At 48.9% G+C, this 27,794-nt stretch overlaps 1 protein-coding gene across 1 annotated transcript in view; it reads left to right on the forward strand.

Moving 5' to 3' along the window:
• Nucleotides 1–22,096, forward strand: part of LOC112946313 (nectin-1-like) — a 59,311-nt gene extending 37,215 nt beyond the window's left edge. The window contains exons 2-6 of the mRNA XM_026038119.1: nucleotides 8,501–8,851; nucleotides 9,560–9,862; nucleotides 10,281–10,398; nucleotides 13,069–13,220; nucleotides 21,501–22,096. Coding sequence (XP_025893904.1) covers nucleotides 8,501–8,851; nucleotides 9,560–9,862; nucleotides 10,281–10,398; nucleotides 13,069–13,220; nucleotides 21,501–22,042 — 1,466 coding nt within the window. The 3' untranslated portion in view covers nucleotides 22,043–22,096. The remainder of the gene's footprint in view (nucleotides 1–8,500; nucleotides 8,852–9,559; nucleotides 9,863–10,280; nucleotides 10,399–13,068; nucleotides 13,221–21,500) is intronic.
• Nucleotides 22,097–27,794: the final 5,698 nt, after the last annotated feature.

The following is a 27,794-nucleotide window of genomic DNA, read 5'->3' on the forward strand; positions in this document are numbered from 1 at the left end:
CTATCTTTGTATAAAATATAATAATACAGAGCATGGAATCCCAACTTAAAAACTGTGGGAGAATTTCTCTTTAACTGAAGGGAATGGTGAAATACCGAGCAGTAAATTGCATACCAAAATGATAATGAGAGGAAAAGCAAGAGGAAAGCAAACTGTAGTCAGAAAGCTGTCATTGGTTAGTATCCATTTCACCAAAAGGAAAGTAGGAGCTGGGATCTTTCCCGTAACAAGTTTCAGGCCTGATCAATACCAGCATGGTTTGGCAGAGGTTGCTTTTTCCCCATACCTTAGACACAAGACCAACGTGTTGGTGTGATTAGGCAGTTTCTTGTAACCGAAGCCCTTTGATAAGAGGTTTGATTTGACTGGGGACAGAGAGCTTTAGACGGTGGCGAGGCAGGTGGGAGCAGCAAGAAATGGGGCTGCCAACCATTAACCCCGGTGCTGAAGTCAGCCCTGAGTCAGCAGAGTTTCGGCTTTGTTGTATTCCCATTGTGGAGGCGAGTGAGTCACCAGCGGCTATGAGCCCCATGAGCTCTCATTTCCTGCTCCCGTTCTGAGCTATCAGCTCAGCGAGGGAAGGATTTGCCTTTCTTTGCCATCAGGATTATTTTGCTCTTTTTATTGTTGTTGAAAATCTTCTGTCTGATGTACCTCCATTTTGGAAATGAGACTCTATAGATTACTAGCTTGATCACCTCACAGCTCCTCCTTAAACCCCACCTCCTTGGCACCTGGAGATCTCCAATAGTGAGGATATTTAGTTCTGAACCAGGACTCTTTGAACAATATCCTAGGGTAACACAGCAGGCCAAGAACGAGGCGAGGCAGAGAAAATACTCATGCAAATCTGGGGACTCAGCCCATCAAGATAAGATCCCAGGACAGTTTCAGTTAAAACAGTCTGCCCCTGCTCAGTGTTTCAGCTGCTTTCTCCTCCTCCAGACTTGATTTTCCAGCTGTACCATTCTTCCCTATGTTGGCTTCCCCACCCAACCACCAAAAAAGAATTGGCTCTAGATCTGGTCCTTTTTCTCAGGTCATCAGACATGTCCAGGCTCAGCCTTCCTCCTTGTTTACAGGTCAGAGTTGGCAAGCAAGAGGACTCCACAATTTTCCTTGCTTGAAGGGGAAGGTAATGGCTCTTGGTGGAAGAAGGTTCTTTGTGTCCTTGTTCTTTTGTCCCTCTTCCCCATTGCCTGGCCACCTATCAGCTTTTCCTCTTGGGGAATTATGATCCTGGACACATTCACTGGTGCTGCTGCAGAGGAATGAGTGGCTAGGGATGGGATGGGGAAAGTGAGTGCATTGGCTTGTGGAGATGATGTTGGGGAGACAGAAGAGAGGTCAGAAAATTTGTAGGGCCCAAACTGAGTGAGGATAAGTCAAGGAAACAAGCATTGCAGACCAGGCTGAGGAAAATCTTCCGGAGGAAGGAGTTTACTAAAGCCAGTCAGTGAACAGGGTTGGCATGCACAGTGGGCAAAGTGCTGAGGGAGGACCTGGACTGAGCGTCCAGGACTGTCCCAGGACGGGAGGGACATCAGTGGGTAGCTGGGCCAGCAGCTGAGGCACGGTGCAGGCCGGACAGAGGCAAGGGGCAGTCTGGTTCGCTGCTCAGGTGTGTGGGAACCGGCAGCTCTCTCTGAAGGATTAGTTGACATGCTTGTGGGGTGGGGCAGGCAACGGGAGCCGGCTCCTCTGCGGTGACTGAGGAGCCTTTGTGCTTTGTTGCTGAGCATGGGATTTCATAGCTTTATTGCAGGAAGGCCTTTCCCAGCGCTGTGTCAGCACTTCCAGTGGGAGCCCTGCTCTGCCAGCCTTTCTGCTTTTGCCAGGGGGCATGTTCCCCTCCCCTTGACTTGGGGGTGCAGCAAAGTAGCAGTGCTACAGGCAGGAGAGGGAGAGCAAAGAGTGAGAGCTGGCAGCAAGTGTAGGCATGGTTTTTCTCTTCCCACTCCTCCATTTTGCACCATTTTCATAGGGAAATAGGGGGTTGACTGCAACTGGGTCTGCTTGCAAGGATGGAGTGTAGATAGCAAGAGGTAGGGGTTCACTCTGGTGTGTCATACTGGCTGGTGTATCAGTGAATGATCTTACCCTAGCTTCTGTTTTTCTTTCTTCCATTTAGATGAAGAACACCTACTACAAACATGACCTTGGTCTTGGTTAGGGCCTTTGTGCAAATCCAATTGATGGCACAATAAAGTAGACTCCGAAAACCCTAACAAAGGGGAAGGGAAATATCAATGGATCAACCCCCCAGGAAAGATCTTTCATTCAAATTACTTATGAGACTGCTTTGTGCTCTATTTATCCAAAGAGGAAATACTGCATGGGCAGGAGAAGGCAACTCTGCTTCATCCCAAAGGCATCTCCACTGTCCTTACCAGCAGACAGCCCATGAAGGGCTGCCTAGAGCTCTCACTCAATACAAGTCATTGACCAGCCCTCAGATAATAACCACCCTGCTGTCATTACTATGTGCTGTCTCTAGATATGAACCAGTGACCTAGAGTAAAAGGCCTTGTGTTTTCCATTTGCAAGCCAGAGCCAAGGCCGTTCTTTCTCTTTGAGAGAGAGTTGGAAGAGAGCCAGATGGGCCATTGTACATGCTGCCATCTCCCACCATCTCCCATAAAGCTCCCAGCTCTCTGCTGGGGGCAGGGATGCTTGGACTTGCCATTTCTCGTGATGTCCTCTGCTAGATCACAACGTTACCTCAGACGTTTCACGTGCAGCCTTCCCACTCTAGACCTCCGGTGAAAGCCTGCTGCTGCAGGAAGTGGACCTTGGTGAGTCATTTGAGAGCGCTCCTTTCTGCAATCAGTGGCAAGCCACTGACTAAGCGGGGTGAGGTGTCCTCTCTTGGAAGAACAGTGGAACAGTGATTTGAATGTCTGGCAATAGATACAGAGTCTCTGGGGCAAGAGGAGGGCCAACATGTTGGCCAAGTGTCACTTCAAACCTTTACTTCCTGTCGCCTGAAATCTCCCTGTTGTTTTCAGTGGGATTCAGAATCTTCTTTCCCATTTCCTGGCCTGCTGCTCACACCTGTGGCATTTCTTTGGGTTGCTGGATGCAGGCTGTGTTCTGCCGCAAGAGCATTGCATTTCAGATCTTGATCTCCATTTAAAAATAGGCAAGCCTTGGCATAGAGGATTCAAAGTTTCAGAGGGAAAGTTTAAAAGTACCAGCTAGGAAGTTTTGAGCACCTGTGCCATCCCATTTTTCTCCTCATGAAAATGATTTGAACTTCTGTTTGAAGTTTCCCTGAGGCATACTAGCGCATATACAGAACAGATTTCCTTATAATCAAGGAGCACTGCAACAGACCATCTCAAAATCAGGTGCTCTGTGTATGGTCTTTTGGAAATTAAAGCATGATGCAATGTTTCGTCCTTTTGTGAGGCTCAGCTATTGTGACTTTCTGCATATAACCTTCAGTTTAGATTTTAGCCACACAAAGATTATTAGGACTGATTCCTCTGACATTTTCATCAGCCATGATATTGCCACACCAAAGGGTGGCTCATCACACTGCTGCCAAGGGCTGTTTCAATGCCCTTGAGGTGAGATTCATATCAAGGAACAGGAGAGAGAAATCGGTGAGAGGCTCAGCAGAGGCAAGGTTGTGTAAACCTGAGTGGAGTTCACATGGCTTGTAACAAAGAGGCATTGATTGGAGGCCGGCTGTTGTGACAGAGCTCACTAGTGCCCAAAGATCATTTCCAGAGCTTTCTGTATGGGGAAGCAAGAACCAGTTCTTACAAGTGTGGGAGGTAAATGCTACAGCACCTCCAGGGCTTTTAGGAGAAAGGGTTTCCCAGTTCAAGAGCCACCAGTTGCCAAGCAGAGTCAGCTACTGCTCTGTTTCAGGGGGGTATTGAGTGCATCTTGGTGGCCACGAGGAAGAGAGAAGACAGTACACCAGATGACACCTGATGGCCTCAAAACCTTTGTGTCCTGTGTAGACTTGCTTATTGCTCATTGATAATGGCACAGTTCCCACAGAGTCTTTCCCACGACTTCTCTGCAAGTTAACTCCTCTCTCTGCCTCCTTGCCTACGCATCTCATTTGTACAACAGCTAGGAGTTGGTCCCCTTTAGCCACTGTATGCCATTGGTGCATTTTGGAAACTCTCAAAGGTCAGCATGCTCTTTCTTTGCTTTCTTGGGAACTGTCCAGTGAAGGGATCAGCGGTCCTGACCAGACTGGTGGTTGTCATCATTCAAGAAGCACGTTAATGTCCGAGTTGAGGGAACAAGGATTCCATAGAGCTCCAGGCTGCTTCAGTAGGGGTGAAAGTGATGGGCATGTCTGAGTGAATAATTGATAACCTCTTATTCGGTCCTCACACAGCACTCTCACAGAGCCGTGTCTGTTGGCTGCACATGCCCATCCAAGAAATTGAGATGTTCTTAAGCAGGCATGCCTCATACTTATTCTGTTTCCTCACACTCAATGAGCCCAGACCTTCCTTCCCAGCCTGCTGCTTGTGCTGGAGGGCATCATAAGTTCTATGCTGTACCCCCAAGGCCTTGCATGACCTAGTAAATATCTGGGCTTGGGATCGTGGGGAAAGGCATCAACACAAACCACTTCAGAGACCAAGGTGGAGGAGTAGAATCTGAGAGGTCTCTGCTAATGAGGTCTTGGCAGCAACATGTCTTTGGCACTCAGCTGGGACTCTTTTACTGCTTTTACTGCTTTTGGCCCTTACCAGAAAGAAAACCCAAAGATCCCAACAACGAAAAAATGCAATGAGTAAATCTCCATCTGGCACACTTCAACTTATACATCTAATCCCTCCTTATTTGCTTGCTGCCCCTTGGGAGGAGTCAGCATCGATTGGTGGGCAGTAGGAGATCTGGCATGAGAACTGCAAATGGCAGGATATATTCCAAGTCTCTCTCTCATACTGACCACACACATCATTCAGCAAAGAAAAATCAAGGCAGATCCCAGCACTGCACATACACCCACTTAATAGGTCCAAGCCACTCCAGAGACTGATTAGTGATTTTAATTTCCCCCCTCTTCCTGGCTTGCACACTTAGTGCCATCAATAATCTTTGCATTTGCCCTGATGAATTATTGAGCATGTAATGTGGTGAGTGAAGACTGGTCATCCCAGCTCAGTCACCTTGCAAACAAACACTTTCAAGAGCATGACAGGAGTCACTTTGTCCTCTAGCTTCTGATTTAGGATTGGGAGCATGGGAAAGTGATCCAGCAACTTGCAGAACCCCATTTCCTGAGTCTTTTCCCTTACCTCACAGTTACTTTAGACAGGGGTCCTATTGCCATGGTATGAAGAGGAGCAATGCATGTGTTGTTTCCTCTAATGGGACATTTGGAGCAGCAGACCTCAACAGTTTACCTTATCTTGCAAAAGTACGAGTTATTCAGTCACCTGGAAAGGAAACATGATTTCCGCAGAGGTTTTTTTTGTTGTTTTTTTTTTTGTGTATGTGTTATTTCTTCTGCAGTTTTTTTTTTCTCCCTGAAGCCTCTAGAAAGTTTGGAATGTGTTTTTGTTAAAGGTCCTGCATGTAGGGGCCTGAATCCTAGCTTTGGCAGCATTTTATTGTTGGCAAGCAGTCCTAAACTGGCACTGGCTTACTCTCATGCCAATAGTCTGCCTCTTTGCACCTGGGAAGAAGAGGGTTCTGCACAACCATTCTGGACCTGGTTGATGCCTGGAGATCAGGGACAGGTTCATGGGCAGTAAAGACTGTTTTTTTGTTGTTTTGATAAAGTTGTTTCCAAGTAGAGCCTGCATTGATGAGTGTATCCCATGACAAGGGTAGGGCAAGTATGGGAGGATAGAACTGCAAATTATTGCTGCTGCCTAAGGTGAGGGAAAAAGGTGAGTGAAGGGGACCCAGTGACTTTCCTTCCTCTCACTTCCATAGTGTTTGTCCAGTCTTCTACTTTCCTGGCACTGTGAGGAGGCAGAGGGCCACAACTTCCTCCTGTCAGGCTCCCAGCCCGTTGGGGATGTGGCCTCTTTTATTGGGATTTCAAACGTGTGGTTCAAAGGGAACAGCTGAGGCCTGTGTGGGGTCGTGGAGCTTGTGTGGAACCAGAGCCAGTTGTGCCGTCGCCCCAGCCTCGGGCAGGTGCTGCTCTGGGGCATAGGCCCTTCTTGAAAGAGGTGGGGACAGGTGCTGATGAATCCGCTCTCCTCCAGCCTTGGGAGGAAGAGGGAGTGCTCCGCACACCTACAGCCAGGCAGCCGTGAGATGGGCAGCAGGCTGTTCCCAGCGCTGCTGCTACGTGATTGCTTTGGCTCTCCGGCAAGCTCCCACACGCTCTGCAAGGCTCTAAGCACTTCAGAGCTAGACTGCTTGGCAAAGCTGTTGCACACCTCTGCAGGTGTGGGCAACTCTGAAAGAGGCTTTCTCACCTCCAGGGTGGAAGGAGCAGAGTACGCTGCAAAGAAAGTGGGAGACATCTCCCTCCTCCCCATCCATTTGTTCTTTCCTCAAATCTCAGCTTAGAATTATCCGAATCCAGCCTTGCTCTGCATTTGATGCCCTCATTTCATCAGAATGGCTGCTGTGAACCAGCAGACTCCCCAGCACACAAGCTACATGGTGTCAGAAAAGAGTTGCACCATGTCCTATCATCTAGACATCCGTTTTCCCAAGGCCAATGACTCCAGATATCTTGGAAGAACACAGTCCAACTGCTGGTGACCTCAGAGCATGACTTCTGTCTTTTCTCTGAAAGGACGTTTTTTTATGGTAATATTGACCCTATCCACATTGTAATTGGGAACATGCTATCCTGTCAGCTCAGCCTCTGAAGGCTTCATGCATGCAGGCACATGAGGGCACCAGTGCTTTACAGTGTCTGTAAGCAGTACTGAAAAACTTTCCTCACCATCCAACCCTAGCAGTAGGGTGTGGGACAAACCAGGACTTGTCTCAGGGAAAGGGGCAAGTCTGCACAAAGCTCTAGAGACTGAGTTTCGGTCTTAATTGCTGCTGACTGTGGTCAGCTGATGGCGTCTTGGGGCGCGCTGGATTGTTGAGGCTTGTCCTCAGGGTCACTCGCTTGGCATGGAGAGAAGGAGAGAGAGAGAAAAGAGGCTTACATGAGAAGTCAGGAGTAAGATCAGACTGCATACAATGAGCAGGGGTGTGAGGGGCCTACATGGGACCTTGCAGAGAGGCTGGTAAAGATCTTCTTGTTTGAGAGTGAGAAGACTTGCATTTTCCTACACTTGCATGTCTGTCAAAATGCATGAAGGAGATTGCCCGTGTTCACGTGTAGAACAAGATACTTCTCTGTTGTTTGTGGGGACCGAGACTGAGGAGTTAATTTTGGCCTTGCACTCAAGAGTCCTGTTCATCCACTGGAAGAACGGGGTAGGGGGGATAAGCAACAGTACCGAAGTCATCACACTGCAATGAGACATTTCAGAAATATTCTGTCCCCTCTCACAAGATGCTGACCTCCTTCTCCTGCCATCTCTTTTGCTTTTTCCTTAAACTCTTTTCTCTCTCATCAGCTTTTCATCTTCCTCACTCTTTGTACACCTTTTCTTCTCCTCGACCCTTTCTTTTTTTTCTTCTCTCTGTCTCCCAGAATACATCCAATTTCACATTCTGCCAGAAGGAGTGAGCAAAACCCGCTTTTCTTGTTCTCACCATTTTGCTTCTCCATTGTATTTCTCATATAAATACTGGCTATATAATTACCAGAGCATTATCTCAGAATCACACAGATTAGGAAAAGACACCGTGGCAGCCAAAGATGAATTTCAGACATTTTTCTCCAGTTATTAGGGGAGGATTCAACTGAGACAGAGTATCAGTCCCAAAGTCCAACAACCACTTTTCCCTAGCATTTTTCATCTTTACTCTCAGTATCAGGATGAAAGTTTCCTAAATACAGCTAGTTCTGGGCCACAGTTACATATAAAATATCTGGATTATGCAGACAGATCATCCAGAGTGTATGCCAGTGCAATGGGGAGTAAGTCGGAAGCTGTTGCTAGTCTGAAATCAAGGCCTTGGTCTTCGCAGCTCATTTCATTTCTGATGCACCTCCAACAGGATTAATTGGATATCTGAGTGTGTGCTCTGAGTGTGTGTTAACAGATGTTAGTACATGCTCTGCTGATAAATATCTGTGCCTTCGTAGGCTTACAGATACACAAGTGTTCTGAATATTTACAGTAAGTGATTCAATACCTTCCAAAGTTGGAGGCAAAAGAAAGGAATGTACTCTTTGTCCAGCCTTGTGTCTATTGGTGATTGTGAAACCTAGATTGTCTCTAGAGTATTAGGGATGGTCATGGTGAAGAGCTGTCCACTGAGAATGAACATCAAGGGTGGAAGGTAAGGGTGTTGTTTATCAACTGGAATGAAGCTGCTAAGTGCTGCGGAATGGGGTTCATGGGCCAAATATTGAAGAAGCTTTCTTTTCTTCTCTTTCTCTGTCACAGAAGTACATGTATATTCTTGTCTTTCACTGTCACTGCAGGGCTGCAAGCTCAGACTGTCATAGTCAATGACACAGTCTCGGGGTTCATTGGAACAGATGTGGTCCTGCACTGCAGCTTCACCAACCTACACCCCAATGTGAAGATCACACAGGTCACATGGCAGAAATCCACCAATGGCACCAAGCAAAATGTGGCCATCTACAACCCTGCCATGGGAGTCTCCATCCTGTCTCCCTACAAAGAGCGGGTGACTTTCCGGAACCCTTCCTTCAAAGATGTCACCATACAACTTTCTCGGCTAGAGCTGGAGGATGAGGGAGTTTACATCTGTGAGTTTGCTACCTTCCCAACTGGCAACCGGGAAAGTCAACTGAACCTCACTGTGTTGGGTAAGATCCTGGACACGCTTTTCAGTGTCAAGCATTGCTTCCAGTTAAATAGATACGGTGGAATCTGAGACTAATGTCCTTGGAACTTGGGGCAGGGATGAATCTGGAGTATAAATTTCACATGCAATGTCCTTTCCAGTTGACCATAAAGAGGAGAAGAACAGGGAGACCAGAGTGGCTGGATTAACTCCCTGGTTCACTGAGCTATGTCAGGAACATCACTTCCTCCTACCAGGCCTGTTTGCCAGTTTCTTAATGTAGGAGCAATAACGGTGATCCGTTCTTCAAAGGTTTGGTGAGGTTTAATATGCTGATGGTGCCTGTCAAGTGAACAGATGTAAAAGACACCAGAGAGATCCTAAGCACAAGTAGAATCCCTCCATTGGATTTAGGGTAATGAGTGAATTGGCCCATCCAAGGTTCACAAGGTTTACTTGCTCCACAATTTGAGTTTCACAATTAACATAAGGCTGAAAATCTGTGGAAGGAATTACTTTCTTTCTGTAGCTATGCATCTAGTGTATATCTACCATTCTTTCCCCAGAATATGTTGCTACCAACTTGTACCAGCTCTGGATTGATCAGAAGGTCTGTCACCAGCTCAGTGTAGCCAGATGTTGCTTGTGTTGGAGCAGAGAGGATAGCACTGTGTTTCTAACCATCCCTTTGTGCCCTTTTCTTCTCTTCCTTTCTTGCACATCCTGGTAGCCAAACCCACAAATTGGATGGAGGGCACCACCCGACCACTTATTGCTAAGGCTGGCAGGACAGAAAAGATCTTGGTGGCTACTTGCACCTCCTCTAATGGGAAGCCTCCCAGCACTGTCACTTGGGATACCAAGCTCAAAGGGGAAGCAGAATTTCAGGAGATCCGAAATAGCAATGGAACCATCACAGTGATTAGCCGATATCGGCTGGTACCAAGCCGAGAGGCCCACCGGCAACAGCTCATGTGCGTGGTGAATTATCAACTGGATCGTTTCACTGACAGCATAACCCTCAACGTGCAGTGTAAGTGAGCGGGAGCATGGCTGGAGAGCAATGCTCTATTGTCAATCCCCAGGGCAGAGGATGAAGTCCTGTGAAAGAGGGTTTTCCTGAAGGGAGGATGCTGGTTGGGTAGAGGCGTTGAGTTGGGTGTTGCTATTTTTCTGGGGAGGTAAAAATGAAGCGATCCTTTGGAATAATGGTATGCTTTCCCTTTCTCACACTTCTTTCCCTCTGCCTCTGCCATGTCACTTTATTCCCCCCCGTCTCTCTTTCATTCATCCTCTCTTATATTCCTTGTCCCACCATCTTCTCCGCATTTCAATCCCTTCCTCTCTCTGTTCCCTCATCTCTTCCTGTATAATTTCTTTCTCCTTCCCTTTCTATAACTCTTTCCTCTCCCTTTCTGCCCTGTTTTCTCTATCTTTTCTTCCCCTTGCAGATGAGCCTGAAGTCACTATTGAAGGTTTTGATGGCAACTGGTTTCTCAACCGGAAGGATGTAAAGCTGATATGCAAATCTGATGCCAACCCCCCAGCTCACACCTATGAATGGAAGCTGTAAGTGCTACTGTCCTCCTCCCCTCAGCAGGACATTTACTTTTCATCCAGGGACTAGGCGTCTCTGTAGAAATCTCAGTCATCTTCTGGTCCATCCTTAGACTAAGGGCCCATTCCCATTACTGTCAGTTCTGTCCGTCCAGGTATAATCTCAGCATCTAAAAAAAAAATATTTCCCTGTAATCAGTCCTGGCTATAACCAGAAGCTCCCTTCAGAGCAGTCATCCCGACATGTCAGACATTAAACAGAAGCAATTCTATCTCCACCAGGGTTTCAGCTTTTGACTGGATACACTAAAGGGACCTGGAAGTGAACAAGAGGTATCTGGGGAGTCAGATGAGAACTGATGGAATCTGAGGCAGTTCTGCCTTCCCTCTTCCCTCCCTCTTTCTTTTTTTTTATATAATCACTCATGTAGCTTTAAAAAAATGATCAAATGGATCCTTTCTTCTTTTCAGCTAGCATTTGTCATCAGCAAAGAGGCTCTCAGAACGGCTTTGCAAGGAGCCAAGCATATTTTTTTTCTCATTTCACTTCCCAGATCAAACTGTTCACAATACAAGTTTGAAGAGGATTGTTTTTCTTCCCTTTTTAAAATTCTCCTCCTCAACTCTCTCCTCCTGTTTGTGCTGCCAGTTGTAGCTAAAACCCCAAAAGGGCTCACTGGGTTCCTCACAACGTTGCCAGCAAAGAGTTAGAGTTAAAGATGCCCCTTGTAGCACCCAAGGCAGAAGAGAATTCCGTTCAGGCTACTATGGGGTGGAAGCATCAGTACTTTGTTTTGAGAAGGAGCAATAAGGAGAAAAAGGAGAAAAAATGAGACAGAGAGTACAGAATTAAAAAGTACAGGCTTCTAAGCTCGATTGTGCTTCAATCTGATTCCCAAACCTCTCCTTTTCTGCATATTTGGTGCATCAGTTTGGAGTGAATATAGAATTATTGACCTGAAAGAGGGTGGAAAGGAAAGATGGAGTGCACCTTCAGGTAAGGGGTAGTGAAAGAAGAGGGAGGAAGTAGAGAGTGTGGGAGACCACCTGAGATCGAAGAAAATAGAGATGGAAAAGAAAGCAGGAAGAAAATCCTCAGGCACAGAGTTGCCTCCTCTTTCAGGCCAGACTGCCTGGGAGCCAGGCTCTGGGAGGGAGAGGCAGACTAAGGAGACTAGGGCTATTGGTATACTCGCATACTCACATGTGCCTCTTTCCGTTGCCTGGGGTCAAGCAGCAATTGATGCTGCTGACAGTTTGCTCCTTGCCTGCAATGTGAAAACAGACTCTTGTTTCCTCTCCTCAACTTTGCATGGTGATGAGCAAAGAGAGTTAGGAGAGCTGTTAGAGGAAGCAGTAGCCACATTTAGCATCCCAGTGCCTCATCCAACAAGGTGCTCAGTTTCCAGATGTGCCCTTTACTTTATGTATTCACTCAGAGGAGCAACATTGGAAACCCTATTTTCCACCAGCTTTGGCATTACTGGCTAGGTGCTGGCTGGGTACAGCTGGGAAAGAATTATTCTTTCTCTGCATAATGCATTTGCTACACATATGTGCTTATGTGGATATATAGACATGTAAAACATGTGCATGTACAGTTAGGCACTCTTTTACGAAATTAATTATACCCCATTACTCCCTTTTGTTTCCTACAAATTGCCAACAATATGTGAACATTTTTGTCGGGAGGAGGGGAGAGAATTACTTGAGTAATTTTTAATTACCTAAGAGAAGTAATTACTTTGCTTCAGTAATTAAAATAACCAGACCATGTATGCCTTTTCCTACAACACGGTCTTATTTATGTTTTTATCTGCCTTTGTTCATGTATTCTGTGCATCTCCAGACCGTTTTTTGTATTATTCCAGTTTTGCACTTAGCTGACTCCTCTGACACAGGCAGGCCGGAGACAGCAGGGCTGTAAATCAGCAGTGTTTTACTCATGCTAGCATTGCAATTAGCACTGGATGATCAGCTGCCCAGGAGAAATATATGGGCAGGAAACTGGAGCATAGCAGGGTCAGGTTGATGTCTCATTCCTGCATTTTCTGTTAAATGAAAAGTCAGGGTTAGGAGAAATGCTTTGTAGACGAGCCTGTCAGTGGTAAACCAGCTGAAACAAAACAGTGACGTAACCATTTTATCTGAAGTTACCACCTATCTGGGGACTGTGCTGGAAACCAAACCATGTGAAGGCTCCAATCTGTTTTCTGGAAAGGGGAAAATATATAGGCTGAAAGCACTCCAGAGTCCTTTAGCCAAATCCAAAGGGCTCTATGTGATCTCATAGCTTGATGTCCCTTGCAACAACAGAGAAGTTAAAAAAAATCTAAAATACAAGTTGACCAGAACAGTAAAGCTGCTGTTGCTGTCAGCACTTCACTGCGCCGAACTAGCGGTTTATGGGACGCTGCAGCAGAGAGATTGAAGAGGGTCCATATAAACAACCTGATCACACAGCATCACACTGCAGATTTACCCTGAGGACACTCTATTGACTATTTCCTGTGATGCAGTCCAGGGGTTTGCACTGGCAACATTATCGAGTATTTTCTAGCCAGCACCACTGTACCTTCCCAAAGGCAAGAGCAGAACCAACACGTCACCATCACTGTGCAATGCTTCTTGACCCTCCCAAGTACCATCTCTGGAGTTAGTCATGATCTTTCTTCCCCCTAGGCCAAACGGGACTCTGCCAGGGAGCGTGGAAATCCAGAACAACACCATCTACTTTAAAGGACCTGTTTCCTACAGTGTAGCTGGCACTTACATCTGTGAAGCTTCCAATGCCATCGGTACACGGTCAGGCTTGGTGGAAGTCAATGTCACAGGTAGGAAAAAACTTTGTGTACACTGTAAAAGGAATAAAAGGTGGGGAGAGGGGAATGTGAGATGCTGACAAACTACAACTTCTGTCCTTGGGCATCAACTTCTTTTCCTAGCAGTGAGGAATTTCTTGACACAAACTGTGCTGTGCAGGTCTTTGCTTTGCATTGGTTTTGGACTCATTTGGCTTGGATTTTCTCTCCTTTTCTCTTGTTCTCTGTTCCTTTCTTACACCAAGATGCAATTTACCCCACTCCTAAGGGGTAAAAAGAGTGACCTTGTCAGTAGACTAGTGGCAGCTAGGCAGTGACAAGGTCTCGGGAGAGATGGAGGTATCTCTTGCAGCAGTGAGCTGGTGGCACAGAAGGAAGCTGCCACACTGCAGTGAGTTCAAGGCTTATGGCAGATACAGCAGGGAGCTTCCAACTGAATAGCCCTGCACAGCTGCGAGACTGTGTTGTAGCTGGGAAGACTCGCTAGTGCTCTTCTTTGGGCCAGCAGAAGAGCCGGGATCTAGCCCCGTTGCACCCTCTTTCCTGCAGTGGTGAGTGCTGAACTAGCTTAAAAGCAAGGCCAATGCAGCTGACCTCCTGAAATTAGCAGTAACATTGTATTTGGCATCCTCACTGTCTCATTCCCCATTTCTGTAACTAGGCTAATTTTCCTCTATCGAAGTGCTTGGAGGTCAATGGATGAGATGTGCTAATTAGATGCTAATTACCAGGTATTTATTTATGATTATTATCACTGTAGCAGGCCTTTAATTCACACCTCCTGTCCTGGATCCTTGCCTGCTGTGTTGTTCCTAGTATACATTTTCCTCTGGGGGAATTTTTCATTTGCTATTGAAGGGAAGCTGAGTGATCAAGTTCATTGGTCAGAACAATGAATTCAGATTAGCCTTAGAGCATCCACCCTGCTTGGCACTGCAAAAATTCCACTAGAAGATGGTCGTGGCCAAAATCCCTTCAGCCACTAAATATTTCACGTGCCCACCAAAGGCATCACATTGATGGAACAGATCAGACAACAGCGTGGTACAAACTGAGCAGACTTGCTTCCAGTCGGCCACAAAAAAAAATCCAAGAAAATAACTAGCACTTTGGGTTACATTTGAAACAGTGTTTTGAGTAGAGAAAAAGCCTCCAGCTCTGTCCCCAGTATAAGAGAAAGAGTTGGGATTCATCACAGATATTGCAGAAGACTTAGGGATGCTCAGGCTGTCTTTAACAGTATCTCATTTTACATTTGTGCACCCCTTACATTTGTTTCTAGCTGTCTTTCTGTCTCTGCAGCCACCTCCTATCTCTTGCTCTGTCAGGCCACCCAATCTCAAACAGCAGATATAGTCGTCCGTTCATCTTTCCTACTGCCACCTACGGTTGTTTTCTCTGTCTCGCAATGATATCGGCGTAGCCCAAGAGGCTGTGCTGAACCTCCTGCGCAGCCTACAGACCTGGCTGGCAGGGAGGCTTGTGGATCCTCCCTCCAGGCCCCTGGAAACTGCCCCATTCCTCGTGGGGGTTTTTGTGGTGAGCTTATAGGACACGAGATCTGCCGACACTGGGAAGTGGGGGCTGGCTGGCAAGGTTTCTAGGGAATAATGCCTGCCTGCCTGTAACCTGAATGTATTCCCAAAGGCCTGAGCTACGGGCTTGAGGTTAAATGAGAAGGAAGGAGGGACACACCAGCAGCTGTCACATCAGGAGGGATTAGCAGCCAACTCGTTAGGCCAGAGCTCCAGCAAATAAAAAAAAAAATCAAAAAAAAAATCCTTTTAATAATTCATGGGATCTGAATATGTTTATTCAGTTGTCCCTAGGGCCTGATTAGGCCAGCGTGGGGAAGGGCTCAGCCGGCCTCGATCAGCTATTACAGGTACATTTGTTTGGGTCTTGCAGGCAATTTAGGGATTGTCAGTGGACCACAAAACCTCTTCCAAGAGCTGCATGCAATAAATGGAGTTCAATCTAGTGAGCAGCCAGCCTTGGGAGAAAAAAAAAGCAGAATGCTATTGCAAAGGAAAACCTGCAGCAACCTTCCCCTCATGCCTCCCCTGGTGCCTGTCTCTCACATATGGAGCTTCCCTCCTCTCCTGCCACCCCAGCATCCTTGTTCCCATCCCTGTGTCCCAAGAGGAGGATCACGGGTTGCTTCAGTTGCCCTCCTTGCAGGAAGGGTGATTTGTTCAGGGAAAGAAGACTGAACACCACTGTTGGAGTTACAGCACATTAAAGAGATTGATAAGTGGAAATTTAACAATTTATTCCTGCAATCTGTTCCTGTAATACCTTCTCCTGCCTTGCAGGACCTTTGCCTGTCGCAGGCAAGCCATGTAGCGTGACATGCAACTATTTATTTGAGGCAGTTGGCTGGCACAACTAGAGGCTCTGGTTATAGACAGACCAGGCCAGCACATGTGTCCCTGCATGCCTGCACAGCTGTGGGGCAGTCCTGCATGGAGACATGGTCATGTACACATCTTCATAAGACTCCTCTGTTGCCTGGCACATTCACAGATGTGGGTCCCAGCCCTCACGGCTGCACGAGCAGGAGTGGGTGCCCGGGCTGGGGGCTCTCCCAAGGGCTGCTGCAGCCTCCTGTGGACCTGCAGGCTGGCTGCTTTGGGGCGAAGGAGAGGCAGCGAGGTGAGGAGGCGCTGGGAGAGCAAGGCAGGAGGCCGGCTGTGCCGTTTGGCTCGCAGCACAGTTATTTACACTCCACCAGTGATCTCATCCCAGCAAGGTCGCTGCCAATAGCCCGTGGGGCTTGCAGGAGCCCTCTGCATGCAAGCCTTTTAGTGGCGGGCTCCAGGAGCAAGGGAGAGGCCTTTCCAGGAAGCATTAAGCTCCAAGCCTGTGAGCAGGTGCAGGCAGCAAGGAGAGGAAGTCTGGGGGGTCTGTTTGATGCAATTCTTTTGGATTTCTGGTAGGAGTATCTCCCCCAACCTGTCTGATGGCATCTGTGCCAAGGGCTCCAGTGGGAGCAGCATTTGATTGACAAGCGATAGGTGACCTGGCAAAGAGATTAAAACCTAAGACACATTTGGCATCCGGCCTAAAAGCCGTCGCACTCTCAAATACTAGCAGCAGCTGCTAAACTTCTGGATTAGTTTCCAGTGGTTTTTCCATCCCCACTCCTTCCTCTCCCTTCTCTCCCACCTCACTCCAGGAGAAGGGGAGCAGAAATCCCTCTGTGAGGAAGGGGGAGGCAGGAGGGAGAGGGGAGAGGGTTTCCACAAGGGCTGCCATGGCCAGTGTGCAGAGGTGCTGGATGCTGCAATTGCTGTGGAGCTTCCCAAGTCCCAGCTGTGTCCATGCTGGCACAGACCCCGAGGCCTTTCCCTGCCTTCACCCCACACCAGCCTGTTTAAAAGGGAGATTCAGAGTTCGGGCATAATCTGCTACGGACCGTACCTGCATAGAAGGGTGGCCATTGTTTCTCTTGTGTCTTAAAGAAGAACTATGGATCACAGCTGCATTTGCTGAGAGCATCTGGGAGCTTGGAATTTCCACGGATCAGCAGCTGCCTGATATGTTGAGCCCTAGGCAGGAGTTGGCAATAACGGACATCCCATAAAAATCATGTTTGCAGGGTGCATATCCTCAGGGGCTTACTTGGCTGCTTGACTCACAGGCCCTTGAACCTGATCTAGAGCCAAATTCCTGGTGCAGCTCCAGGGAGGCTCCTGCTGCTCCCTGCTGCTGCTGTTTGCCCCTGGCAGGGACAGGCTGTGGGACAGGAAGGTCTAGCTCTGGTCACCTGTGAGGATCTCAGATGGTTCTGGGTTTTCAATTGGTCCTTCTGATTGAAGGATGGAAAGGACGGAAATGTGACTCAGGTTTAACAAAAAGTGAGTCCACAGTAACTAGTATCTTTCAAAAATATCTAAGCAGTTTGGTGAGCAGAAGGGGTTTTTAAAAGGTGGTTTCCTGTGGTTTTACATGTCATAGAGGAATTATTCAGCATCTAAAAATAAGTTGTTTCTGATCGAGGCACTTCTTGCTGTGGGAACTGCCTCTTGTTTGTATGGGTTCTCTGATGTCTAATAATGTCTAAGAGGTTTAGGTGCAACCTCTGCAACACATCTCACCCCAGTTCTCTGCAGGAGCTTTATGGTAGGGATAGTTTTGGTACATTCTGCCTCTGACACCTAGCCAGGTTCAAGAAGTGTTAAATAAGGTATTGAAGGACAGGCAGCATGATCTGCATAGATCTCATATATATTGGAAAGCATCCTTCAAAATAAAAGTGTGACAAACAATCAAAAATCATTTAAAACAAACAGAACCACTCTTATTTTTTAAGCTACCGTTGTGCTGGGGAGGGCCTGGTTTGTGTCTGCAACATCATTGCAGCTCTGCTCTTGCTTGCTGCCAAATGTGTGGGTATTTCCACGAGTGGGAGAAGCCCCTGTGCTGCTCCTAGTTGTGTCATGGAGCCCAGCATCTCCCTGGACTGCAGGAACAGGAACAAGGCAGGAGCCTTCCGCCTCGCATGGAGGGATCAAAGGGAACATGTGGGCTCGGCCCCGTGCCAAAGCAAAGCCCTGGGCGACCCCTCGTCTCTCCGCACTCCCAGCTGCCGCCCAGAGAGGTCTGGCTCTTGGCACAGGGATGGGAAACTGGCCTGAATGCAACAGCTGGCAGAGCAGGACAGGGGAGAGATAGTGTTGCTGCTTTAATTCCTATTCATACTGCACTCCCTGTTTTTATGGGGGTAGGAGGACAGGGGGAGGCTCTGTATATTAGCATTAAAGCCTGGCTTGTTCCCCCTCCCTGCTCCGCGCTGTCTCCTGTTTCTTCAGTCCACTTTTCACAGCAGCTTTAATTCTCTCCAGACTCTTCCTAATGGATTTTTCGCATGGGGCCCAGGATGTACCCAGGGCTGCTGCTCAGCCATTGCACCAGTTCAAGTGCATTTCCCAATCCCTGCAGACGCAAAAAAAGGGATCTTCTCAGAGTATCCCCTCTCCTCTACAGCTGCATATCCCACCTCTTTTACCCACCAGACACAACGCTTGGTGGTCAGAGGGGTAAAACCCTGCTCCACGGGGCTGCCAGCAGCGCCTGGTGTGTCGTGCCACCGGACCTGCCCGAGTCACTCATTAACTCGGCGGTTGGCAGCAGAGGAAGGAGGCAGCCGATAGCGCTGCAGGCTCTGCCTGCCAGCTGCTGTGAGGGCTCGCAACCCAGGTGGAGGTGGAGGGTGACGGCAAACAGGATACCGGCTGCCGCGCCGCTCGCAGCTCCCCGCCAAGGGCACTTACACCCTGCCCGTGCAGCAGCGCACAGGGCACGGGCAGCATCTGCTCTGCTGCACGGAGCCCCATCGCACTGGGGGGAGAGGGCAGAGCCCAGCGCCGCTGCCCACTGGTCTGCACTGCCATCCAGCGGCAGCCGCTCTGCTCCTGGCCGGCCCTCCCCTCCACTTTCTGGGGCAGGAACTCCTCCTTTTCGTCCATTTTCTCTCTCCAAGCCCTTAGCCGCCGTCCCTCCCTGCATCCCTAGAGCCACCCGCTTCTCCAGGCTCTGGGGGAGCGCGGCGGGTGGACGGCGGGGAGAGCAAACTATTTGGGTAGAGAGTGGGTGACTGGCTGCAAGCTTGCAATCTTCCCAACTCTTTTCTCTGTCTTTTCCCACAGTTTGGTTTTGTTTTCTCTGGCATGGGAACTGGGACACTGCAAGGAGGATGGGGATGGGATCTGAGCAAAAAATAGTTTCTTCCTCACGCAACGTGTGAAATCCAACACAGTGTCGTGCTAATTTTTGTGTCCGCAGCATTGGTGGTGGCGGGGGGGTGGGTGGCACATAGGCAAGTGTTATCTTGGGGGCGAGGAGTACAAAAAGCACAAAAAATTGAAGGTAGAAAAACATTTTCCCCCTCATTTCATCTACAGCCTACAACCTGGGCTGTTAATGAGGCTGTTAATGGAAAAGTGGGCCAAGCTCCTTTTGAAGTAACAGACAGACCTCCCATCTCCGGTTCATCTGTTTTCCCAAGCTGGGAGGCAGAGAAGGATGAGCAAAGGAGCCCCTGCCTCCCTCCCCCATTGGAATGTGTGCCATAGCTGGGTCTTCTCATGGTGGCATGCTGGGACCGCTGGTCACAAGCACAAAAGTAGTCCTGCTATTGAGAAAGGCCTTTGGAAAGCACTTCCAAAGAGAAGTCCTGGGAGGACTTCTTCAGTCCAGAGCTTCAAGGCTGGGGGGAGCAGTAAAAGACAAGCCGTGAGTGGTGGCACGGGCAGGGTGGTGAGAGCTGCAGAGGCATATGTGGAAACTGAGCCCTCGGCAGCCAGGACTGCCGGGGATGGACGTGACACTTCCTGCTGTCTCTGCAGAGAGGTTTTCCATTCACCAGTTGTCTGTGACAAGCTCTCTGTTGATGCAACTTGTGGTTTTGGCTTTGCAGAGCAGAAGCCCAGCTCTCTATGCTGAAATACGTGCCCTCGCTCTTCATCCAAAGTCTGTCTTTGGAGAGCGATCCAAGCTCCTGGAGGGTTCGTCTCTCTCCTGGGAGGGTTCTGGGGAGAGGCAGGAATGGTTTGAAACAGCTCTTGGGCACGAGCACTACCCCATCCCACAAGAGGCAGGCCCAAGATTACTCTCATTCAGTCCTGTTGCCCAAATCTGCTGCAGTTCCTGCCCAGAGGAAGCTCTTTTCTACCCTTTTCCTTGGAGAGTGGCTAAGCTATGCTGCAGGGAAGCTCCGTCCCTGCCCAGCTCCGAGATTTCTTGCCCTAACGCAGACACTTGGCTGCCTCAGCAGAGTCCTGCAGGCTTGGGAAGAGGGGGCAGGAAGGAGACTCCGCTTCACAGCCTGTTTGAACTTGCTTCCTTTGAAGCCCTCACTCCCCATCACCCCGTCCTGGCAGCCGCCCTCTCTGGGCAGACTGAGGTTGCTGAGGTTGCTCGTCATCCTGCGTCTGTCCTCAGCAGGATGCGAAAAGCCAGGGCCAGCAGGCTGCAGAGTACAGTAACGGCTCACAGCTGGTGGGCGGAAAAAATGGTGTGAGGGCTATGAGCATGATGCAAGGCTGCAGCAGCCTTGAACAAGGCTAGAGCAGCATATGCTGCCATACTGCTCTTCATACGATGCTCCTGGATGGTGCTCTCAGCCCAGGCTCCCCTCAGATCTGCAAAGCAACTCAGTTTTCACCCGGGTAACAAGCACACGGCCTGAGCCAGTGTCTCAGATGTTTCCATGGAGGGGATATGTCCTGGCATGCGCGAGACATTGCGAGGGGAGCAGGCAGTCGTGCCTGCTCCCCAGGCTGTGTGTTCGCTACCTCTTTTCCCCCTGTGACCGTCAGCAAATGCTGCTTTGGACTACAGTTGGTGAAGGGAAGCAGCTTGGCCAGGGGCTGTAACTGAACCCGGGGGGGGCATTAGGAAAGCATTTTAAGTCTTGGATCAAACTTCATCTGTAACGAAATGTGTGTGTCAAACGGCATGAAAGAGAAGAGAGCTTCTCTCTCTTTGCTTTCCTTCTTCTCTTTTCTGTTATTTATTTATTTTTAAATAGGTCAGGGTATCTGCAGGAGCAAGATTAGCATCTGCAGTGGCACTGTGCAGGCCACAGTAGTAAGAGAAGAAAAGGAAATGTCGTGAGCACTGTACCTGTGCGCTTCAGAGTGCAGCCAGGTCAGCGAGTGGGATCATCAGCAAGCTGTGACCCCGAATAGCACTGTGTAGCTGCAAATAATTCATGAGGGTGGGGACCAGGGAGGGTGACGGTGACAGGGAGCTGCTTTCTTCTGACACACGAGTCCTGTTGGGGTCCGGCAGGGCTGGAATGGTGCGGGAGGCACTGCAGCAGCTGGACTTGCACTGGTGGCACCGCGGCAACTCGGTGCCTGGGTCTCCTTCCCTGGGAGCAGAGCCCTGGGGCTGTCTGTCCGCTCTGGCAAACTGGATCTGAAATGCCTTTCGGATAAAATGGAAAGTGTCCAGGCTCTCAAGGAATGGAGTCTGAGCACTCAGGAGCGGGTGGGCTGGGGTGGGAGACATGACTTCTCGTTGTGTGGGCTCCTGCATGCGGCTCAGCAGGACATGCTGGCTCAGAGCACCCTCGCGCTCATCCCCTCCGAGGATGCACCCTTCCACCCTTTCCCTGATTTTTCCCTTCCCTGTTCCTTACCCTCATCTTCCCACCCCTCCACCTGGAAAAAAAAAACCAAACAACAACAAAAAAGCAAAAAGCGGCAGCGAGAGCACGGAGCAAGGGCGTGATTCCGCATGGTTTGACACTGTTCCCCCTTCCATCTGTCTTTTCCTACCCAGAATTTCCCTACACCCCGTCTCCAAACGATGATCGCAAATCCGTGGTGCAGCCGAACATCCCCACACCCGTGATTGGGGGCATAGTGGGAGGCGTCTCGCTGGTCCTGGTGGTGGCCGTGGTGCTCGTTGTGGTGCTCCGGCGCCGGCGTCACACCTTCAAGGGTGACTACAGCACAAAGAAGCACGTGTATGGCAACGGCTACAGCAAGGCTGGCATCCCGCAGCATCACCCGCCCATGGCCCAAAACCTGCAGTACCCCGACGACTCGGACGACGAGAAGAAGCCGGGTCCGCTGGGCGGCAGCACCTACGAGGACGAGGACGAGGACGCGGGAGGCGAGCGCAAGTTGGGCGGCCCCAACAAGTACGAGGAGGATGCTAAGCGGCCTTACTTCACGGTTGACGAGGGAGAGGCCCACCCTGAACCGTACGACGAAAGGACACTCGGCTTCCAGTACGACCCCGAGCAGCTAGACATAGCGGAGAACATGGTCTCACAGAACGACGGGTCTTTTATTTCCAAAAAGGAGTGGTACGTGTAGCTCGGCGCCCCTCGCCCCACCGGCGCGCGTGCCGCGCACGCACTCACACACACAGCCCCCGCAAGCCCTCCCCACGGCAGCGATGCCCTCGCGCCGCCCGCGGCCATGGAGCCGGGCCGCGGGCCACTCGCCCCGCTCTGCACGCCGCGCTCGCGCTCGCATCCCGCACCCGCACGCACAGCGCCGCCCGCACAGACTGGGCACGCGCCCGCCCCAGCCTGCCGGCGACGGGGCTGGCCGGGGCGAGCGGCGGCCAAGGGCGCCTTTGCTTACACATCTCTCTCTTTTTTTTGGAAATGGGAGGTTTTAGGGGAGGGGGGAGGTCGGGTAATTATTTTCTCGGTTTCGGTTTCAGCTTTTTGATTTCTCTGACGACTTTTGTCCCCTTCTGTGGTGTTTGTATTGGTCGGTGGCTTGGTGTTACTATTTGCTTTCACGACTGTCGCCCAGCCTGTATATTACACTCAGTTTGTGTCTTCATGTCTCAGAGTGCCCTTCAGCCCCGTTTCCCTTCCCAAGCTCCTTCCTCCCACTTATGCACCCCTAAAAACACTGGAATTTGTTTGTATGTTGTTGTCTTCTCTTTTTAACCTCAGGAGGGGATTGGGTGGGCCACAAAAGATGATGGCAAAGGAAACTTAGGTGCCATTATGAGATTAAGTGATTTTTTTTTTCCTACTTGCTTTGCTTTCAGAGGGGTTTGGATAGCACTCTCATTGCCTATGGCCTTCCTGGGAACATCCCCTCCCTGTTTCTAATAACTCAGTAAAAGGAAGAGAGGGAAAGAAGGGGTAGAAAAAAACCTAGAACAAACGCCAGGTGCATGGACTGATAGCAGTGCAGGGAAATGGAGCTACCATTTTCCTCCTGCAATTTATTATTTCCTGGCTTTTCATTTTCTGTCTTTGAGTGTTCCTTTAAAAGAAAGGACTATTTATTGCTGACATTTTTTTCCCCTACAATAGCTCAAAGAAGTGTGGGCTCTTTTCATTATCGTTATTGTTGTTGCTAGCACTGGCCATGGTGCAGTTGATGCTGGCACACCACAACGTTGGCTGCAAATGCCACACACACCTTTCTGCCATTGCCAGACTGGCAATGGGGACTGGCAGATACCACTCCCACAAATGCCCAACTTCAGCTCGAGTCCAGGTCTAGAACCTTGCAGGGCAGATCCTGGTTCTAGTCCAGAACCTCACAGGGCAGGTTCTCCCAGGACGGGATCCCGTGTCTTTGAGGGCTTCAGTAGGCTCTGGATCCTGCCCCCTGGGTTCATTATACCACTAAGGCTTAATCGTCATGCGTTTACAGTCTTCTTTTGGGGGGGAGGGAGGGTCACAGCATGGGGCACCCGTCTCTAGCTTTTAGCAACAACTCTAGCTTTCAGATCTGTCACTTAGTCTGTGCTGATTGCCACTTCCCTAACATCCCATCCCTCTTCTAAGCAAAGCCTGGGTAGATAGGGTTGGAACAAATGAGCCTGGGGTACTGATCTTATCCTCTCTCCCTTGTGCCACTGCACTGTGATGGGGAGGCTTGGACTGCTGCTAGCTCCGCTCTGTGGATAAATGGGGTTCTGGACCCCAGGGCCCTCTGTCTGACACTGACTGTATCCAAATGGGATTCACTGGGTGTTCTTTTTGTTTGCTTTTGGTTTTTTTTTTTTCTTCCTTCGTGTGTGTGTGTGTGTGTGTGTGTATGTTTTAATTTGATGTATAAATAAATCTTTTGTTTGGAAAGAAATCCCCAGTTTTCTGAGCTGTATTATCATGCATAGCTAAATATAGCAGGACTAATTCTCCTCCTGCCTTACCCGCTGGCTTTTGTTCCATAGCATCCAGCGGTTATCCTGCTGTAAAGGGGAGGGTGGAGAGTCAGACCCATGCAGATGAATCAAGGCCAGATCTCTGACCCGTGCAGCCCCTGATGCTTTCCTTGAGTGTGCAGCGCTTTGAACAGACACCACCACACTCAACCTGAGCCCTCCACGTTTTGTAGCTTGCTTTTATTGTGTTAGTGGTGTAAGGGAATGGGAAATCCGATTGTTACACTATAATCTTTCTGCTGTTCCTGCCAGCCCTCCGTGCTTCCTGGTTTCTGGTAGAAGAGTCAGATAGCATAGGAAGGCTGGTTTGTATCCACTTGAACCAGGGCAGACAGAGATTCCCGTGGGATCGCTGGGGCTGGACCTTAAGAAACGCGGCAAAATTTTCTCATGTCCGTCCTCGGCTGCCAGGAGTGTTGGGCTAACAGAAACTGTGCCAGCCAAGTTCATCCCTATTCCAAATGTGAAAGGCCACAGTGTACGGATTTAGGACACCTCATTTTCCACCCCCAACCCCTGCAATGAAGGAAATGAATTTTCTAACATTTCTCCATTTCTTTGATTACTAGTAGGGGCTCATTATTAGGGGCTGTTGTAAAACTGCAGAGGGAATAACTTCCCTTTTGTGCCTTGGAAAACAGCACACACAGGGCTTTAATTCCCCACCACCAAAGTCTGAATGAACCCTGTAATCTGGGTCAGGACAGAGCAGCATTGCTAAGTAGCGTACCTTAGCCATGACATACTGTAATCTAGCTTTGGGGTATGCAGCAGATTCTGCACAGTTTGTAATTCAGAAATGCGTCATCCCAAAGTTAGGCTCTCAAGTGATTAATCCTTTAAATCTAAATTTCATAACTAGGCTTTAAAAAGGGCTATGAAAAAGTTTCAAAGCCCAGTCTTTGGGTGACTCAGATCAAACTCAGAGTGAAAAATTTTCCCTGCACAGAAATATAATGCAAAGAGATGTCTGGATTTGGAAAGGAAAAAAACCCACCACCACCACCACCACCACCACCACCACCACCAAAACCAACAAACAGCAAAAACACCACAACATTCTAGAAAATCCTCAGGTCCGGCAGAAATTCTCTCATGTTCTGTATTAGTCATGGGCGGGGCCCCGAATCTGATCTGGCAAACACATGTCACTGCATGAACAGGATTGCAAGGGGAGTCCTGAACGTCCCAGCTCCTTGCTAGCCCTGCAGAGCCTTTAGAGACCACTTGGTGACAGAGCCCCAACTGTCAATTACCCTCCTTGCTTGCAGCAAATGGAAGTGGCAGATGCCACGCGCTGTTCGTGCAAATAAGCAATTGTGAAATGAGGTGGTGTTTGCTGACAGTCCCATGGCACGTTCTGGTGATGGGGGACAGCTGCATAAGGCAGCACATCCTATACATTTGCAACACAAATAAGAGCTGCCTACAGCTTAGCTACCCAGGAGGTGAGTGTGCCTTTGCATGGGTGAAACACAGGAGGGACTGTAGGCAAATACTAGGCTTTTGCCAGCCAGGGGCACAAACAACAGAGAAGTCAACGAGCCGCTAAAGACAAAAGGGCATAAAGCTTGACCAATGGTGGAGACTAGGCTGGAGGAAGACAGGATGCGTGTGGCTATTTTTAAGTAACAATATGGCTGCAGGAAATATAAGACATCCTAGAAATAGGCTTTGGAAGTTGCACTTACAAGTATCATTTTTGAGATGTAGTCCCTTTAGATAATTCATTGTCCACTCCCACACTGTCCAAGTATTTAGCCATAGAGGAACAGATAAAACAGCAGGCTCTGAAAAGAAAAAAAAAAAAAAAAAAAAAGGAGGTAGGAAGCAATGTGGCACTCCAAGCTAGAGCCTGTATGCAGTTCCCTTCTGGTAAGGTATGCTCTCCGCACTCTTGGAGAGGATCACTGTGCATCTGCACAAGTCTAGGCGGGAACCCTGCTGTATTAGCTCATTAGTGTACCTCAGATTATTTTCTGCACAGGAGCTGGGCAAGCCTGGAGTGGAAAATCCTTAGCATGGTATGGCATAGCAGTAAGGTATTCTGCAAGTTCAAGGTTCAGTACTCTTTTCCCTCTCCTCCGCATCTCTGGGCTCTTCAGCATCACACCACTACTGTAATTGCCTCCCTCTGCCATAGGGAAATGCTGCCTCTGTGCAGTGGTTTGCTTGTGGCTCTCCTTTGCAAGGTCAGCTAATTGGCCAAGAGACTCTTGGGGTGGTGATTAGCCCTTAAGCTTCAGTGAGGAAGAGGAAAAAAAATGCATGGAAAATATTAGATTGATGTTTCATCTGAGGGCTGCTTTGATACAATAGCAGTATCACTCCCTTCCATGAGTTAAGTTCCTCTGAGGGGCCCCTTGAAGGTAATTAGATCAGTTTTTTTTCCACTAGGTGATACCTGTCTATACCTGAATGTGGAGGTTGAGCTCATTAGAGATGCCAAATTGAAGCCCATGTAAATCCTGCCTCCTGAGAGCTGCTTCAGGGAGTGAAAGCCCAGCACTCATCCTGGTGCTGCTGTTGGCCAGCCGACTGAGAGCTCAAAGAGAGGAAGGATCTTTCTATTCCTTTCCTTGGGGATGGTGTCACTTGCCTCTTCGTGCTTCACCTCCTCTGGATGGTCCAGATGCTGGCAGATTGGAGTCGAAGCACTGGCTTTAATTGACCCACTTTTTACAGCTACATACAGCTCACAGTCTGGGCCAGCTGGGCCACCTCTCCAAGGGACCCTCAGGCGGGTTTAAGCAAAAAGCGCCTGCTTCTCCACTCCCTTTTTATCAGAGGTGCTTAGAAGGTATAAAGTATCCTTGTTGGACCTCATAAAGAGCAAACTGAACCTGCCTTTTGGGATATCATAGCTGTTCGCTGTGGTATCCTCCCCTTCACACCCAAAAGCTGAATGACAGTGTGATAATCCCTCTGGGTATCCGAGGGTGAGAGTGGAGCATGTTCCCATAATCTCTCAGGCCCACAGGCACAGAATTGGCCTTCTCTCAGGCCAGGTGCTAGGAAAATGCTGCTGCCCAGGAAGCTGCCCCACTTCAGGCTGGAACTGCGCATGTATATCCCATTAGTGCTATGTGAATTTACTTTCTGCTTGGTGGACAGGGCAGCCTTTGTGTTCCCAGGAAAGTGTCCACTACCCAGGGACTAGGTGTTTGCAAAGTGCTTCAGAGGCGTTGTTGATAGCCTTGCATCCACTTGAAAGGAGGTGCACTGTCCAGTTCCCTTTGCAAGGTTCATTTCAGTCAAGAGACGTAACAGCATGGTGCTTTTCTCTCTGTCCTTCCCAAACTCTGATCCTGGAAGGCAACTTGAGGCAGAACCGGTGGCACTGCAAGATTAAGTTCAGAGGAAGCCTGAAGAGGTATGAGGGAGAAGTGGATCAGGGTCAAATTAAGCCCTTGTGGGATAATACCACAGGTCTTACTGTGAGAGATGGCCCATTAGAGGAAATGCAGGTGCATTTGTGCTGAGCTCATAACTGCTACCCTGGGCATTTGAGGAGCTGTACTGAAGCGAACCCATCTGTGTCACAACCCGAAATGAGCACATAGTTTATGCACAAAAACATCCCAGCTGTTTCTCTGCTGGGGCTTATGCCTGGGATTCTTCATTGCAGTTCACCCTAGTGCTGTTATTTTTCCTTATTTAATTACAAGATATTTTTTCCCTTTTGTTCAAGCATTTTAATTCATCAGGAAAAAAAAAAAGATTTCTTTAGGAAAAAAAAATGGTAGCACAAAACTGATTGCAAAAACATAAGGAACAAAGCAAGTCATTTTCCTAATGCTGAGACAAAAAAGAAACACAACAACTTTTCAGCAGAAATCACTGAGGGTTAGAGAAAGAGATTCAGAAGACTGATCTTCAGGCAATTAGAGAAGGGAATGCAATTAGAAGGGCCACTGCTAGATTCCT

The sequence above is a fragment of the Nothoprocta perdicaria genome, unplaced genomic scaffold, assembly GCF_003342845.1.
Source record: "Nothoprocta perdicaria isolate Ctin4 unplaced genomic scaffold, notPer1 scaffold_201, whole genome shotgun sequence".
NCBI lineage: Eukaryota > Metazoa > Chordata > Aves > Tinamiformes > Tinamidae > Nothoprocta > Nothoprocta perdicaria.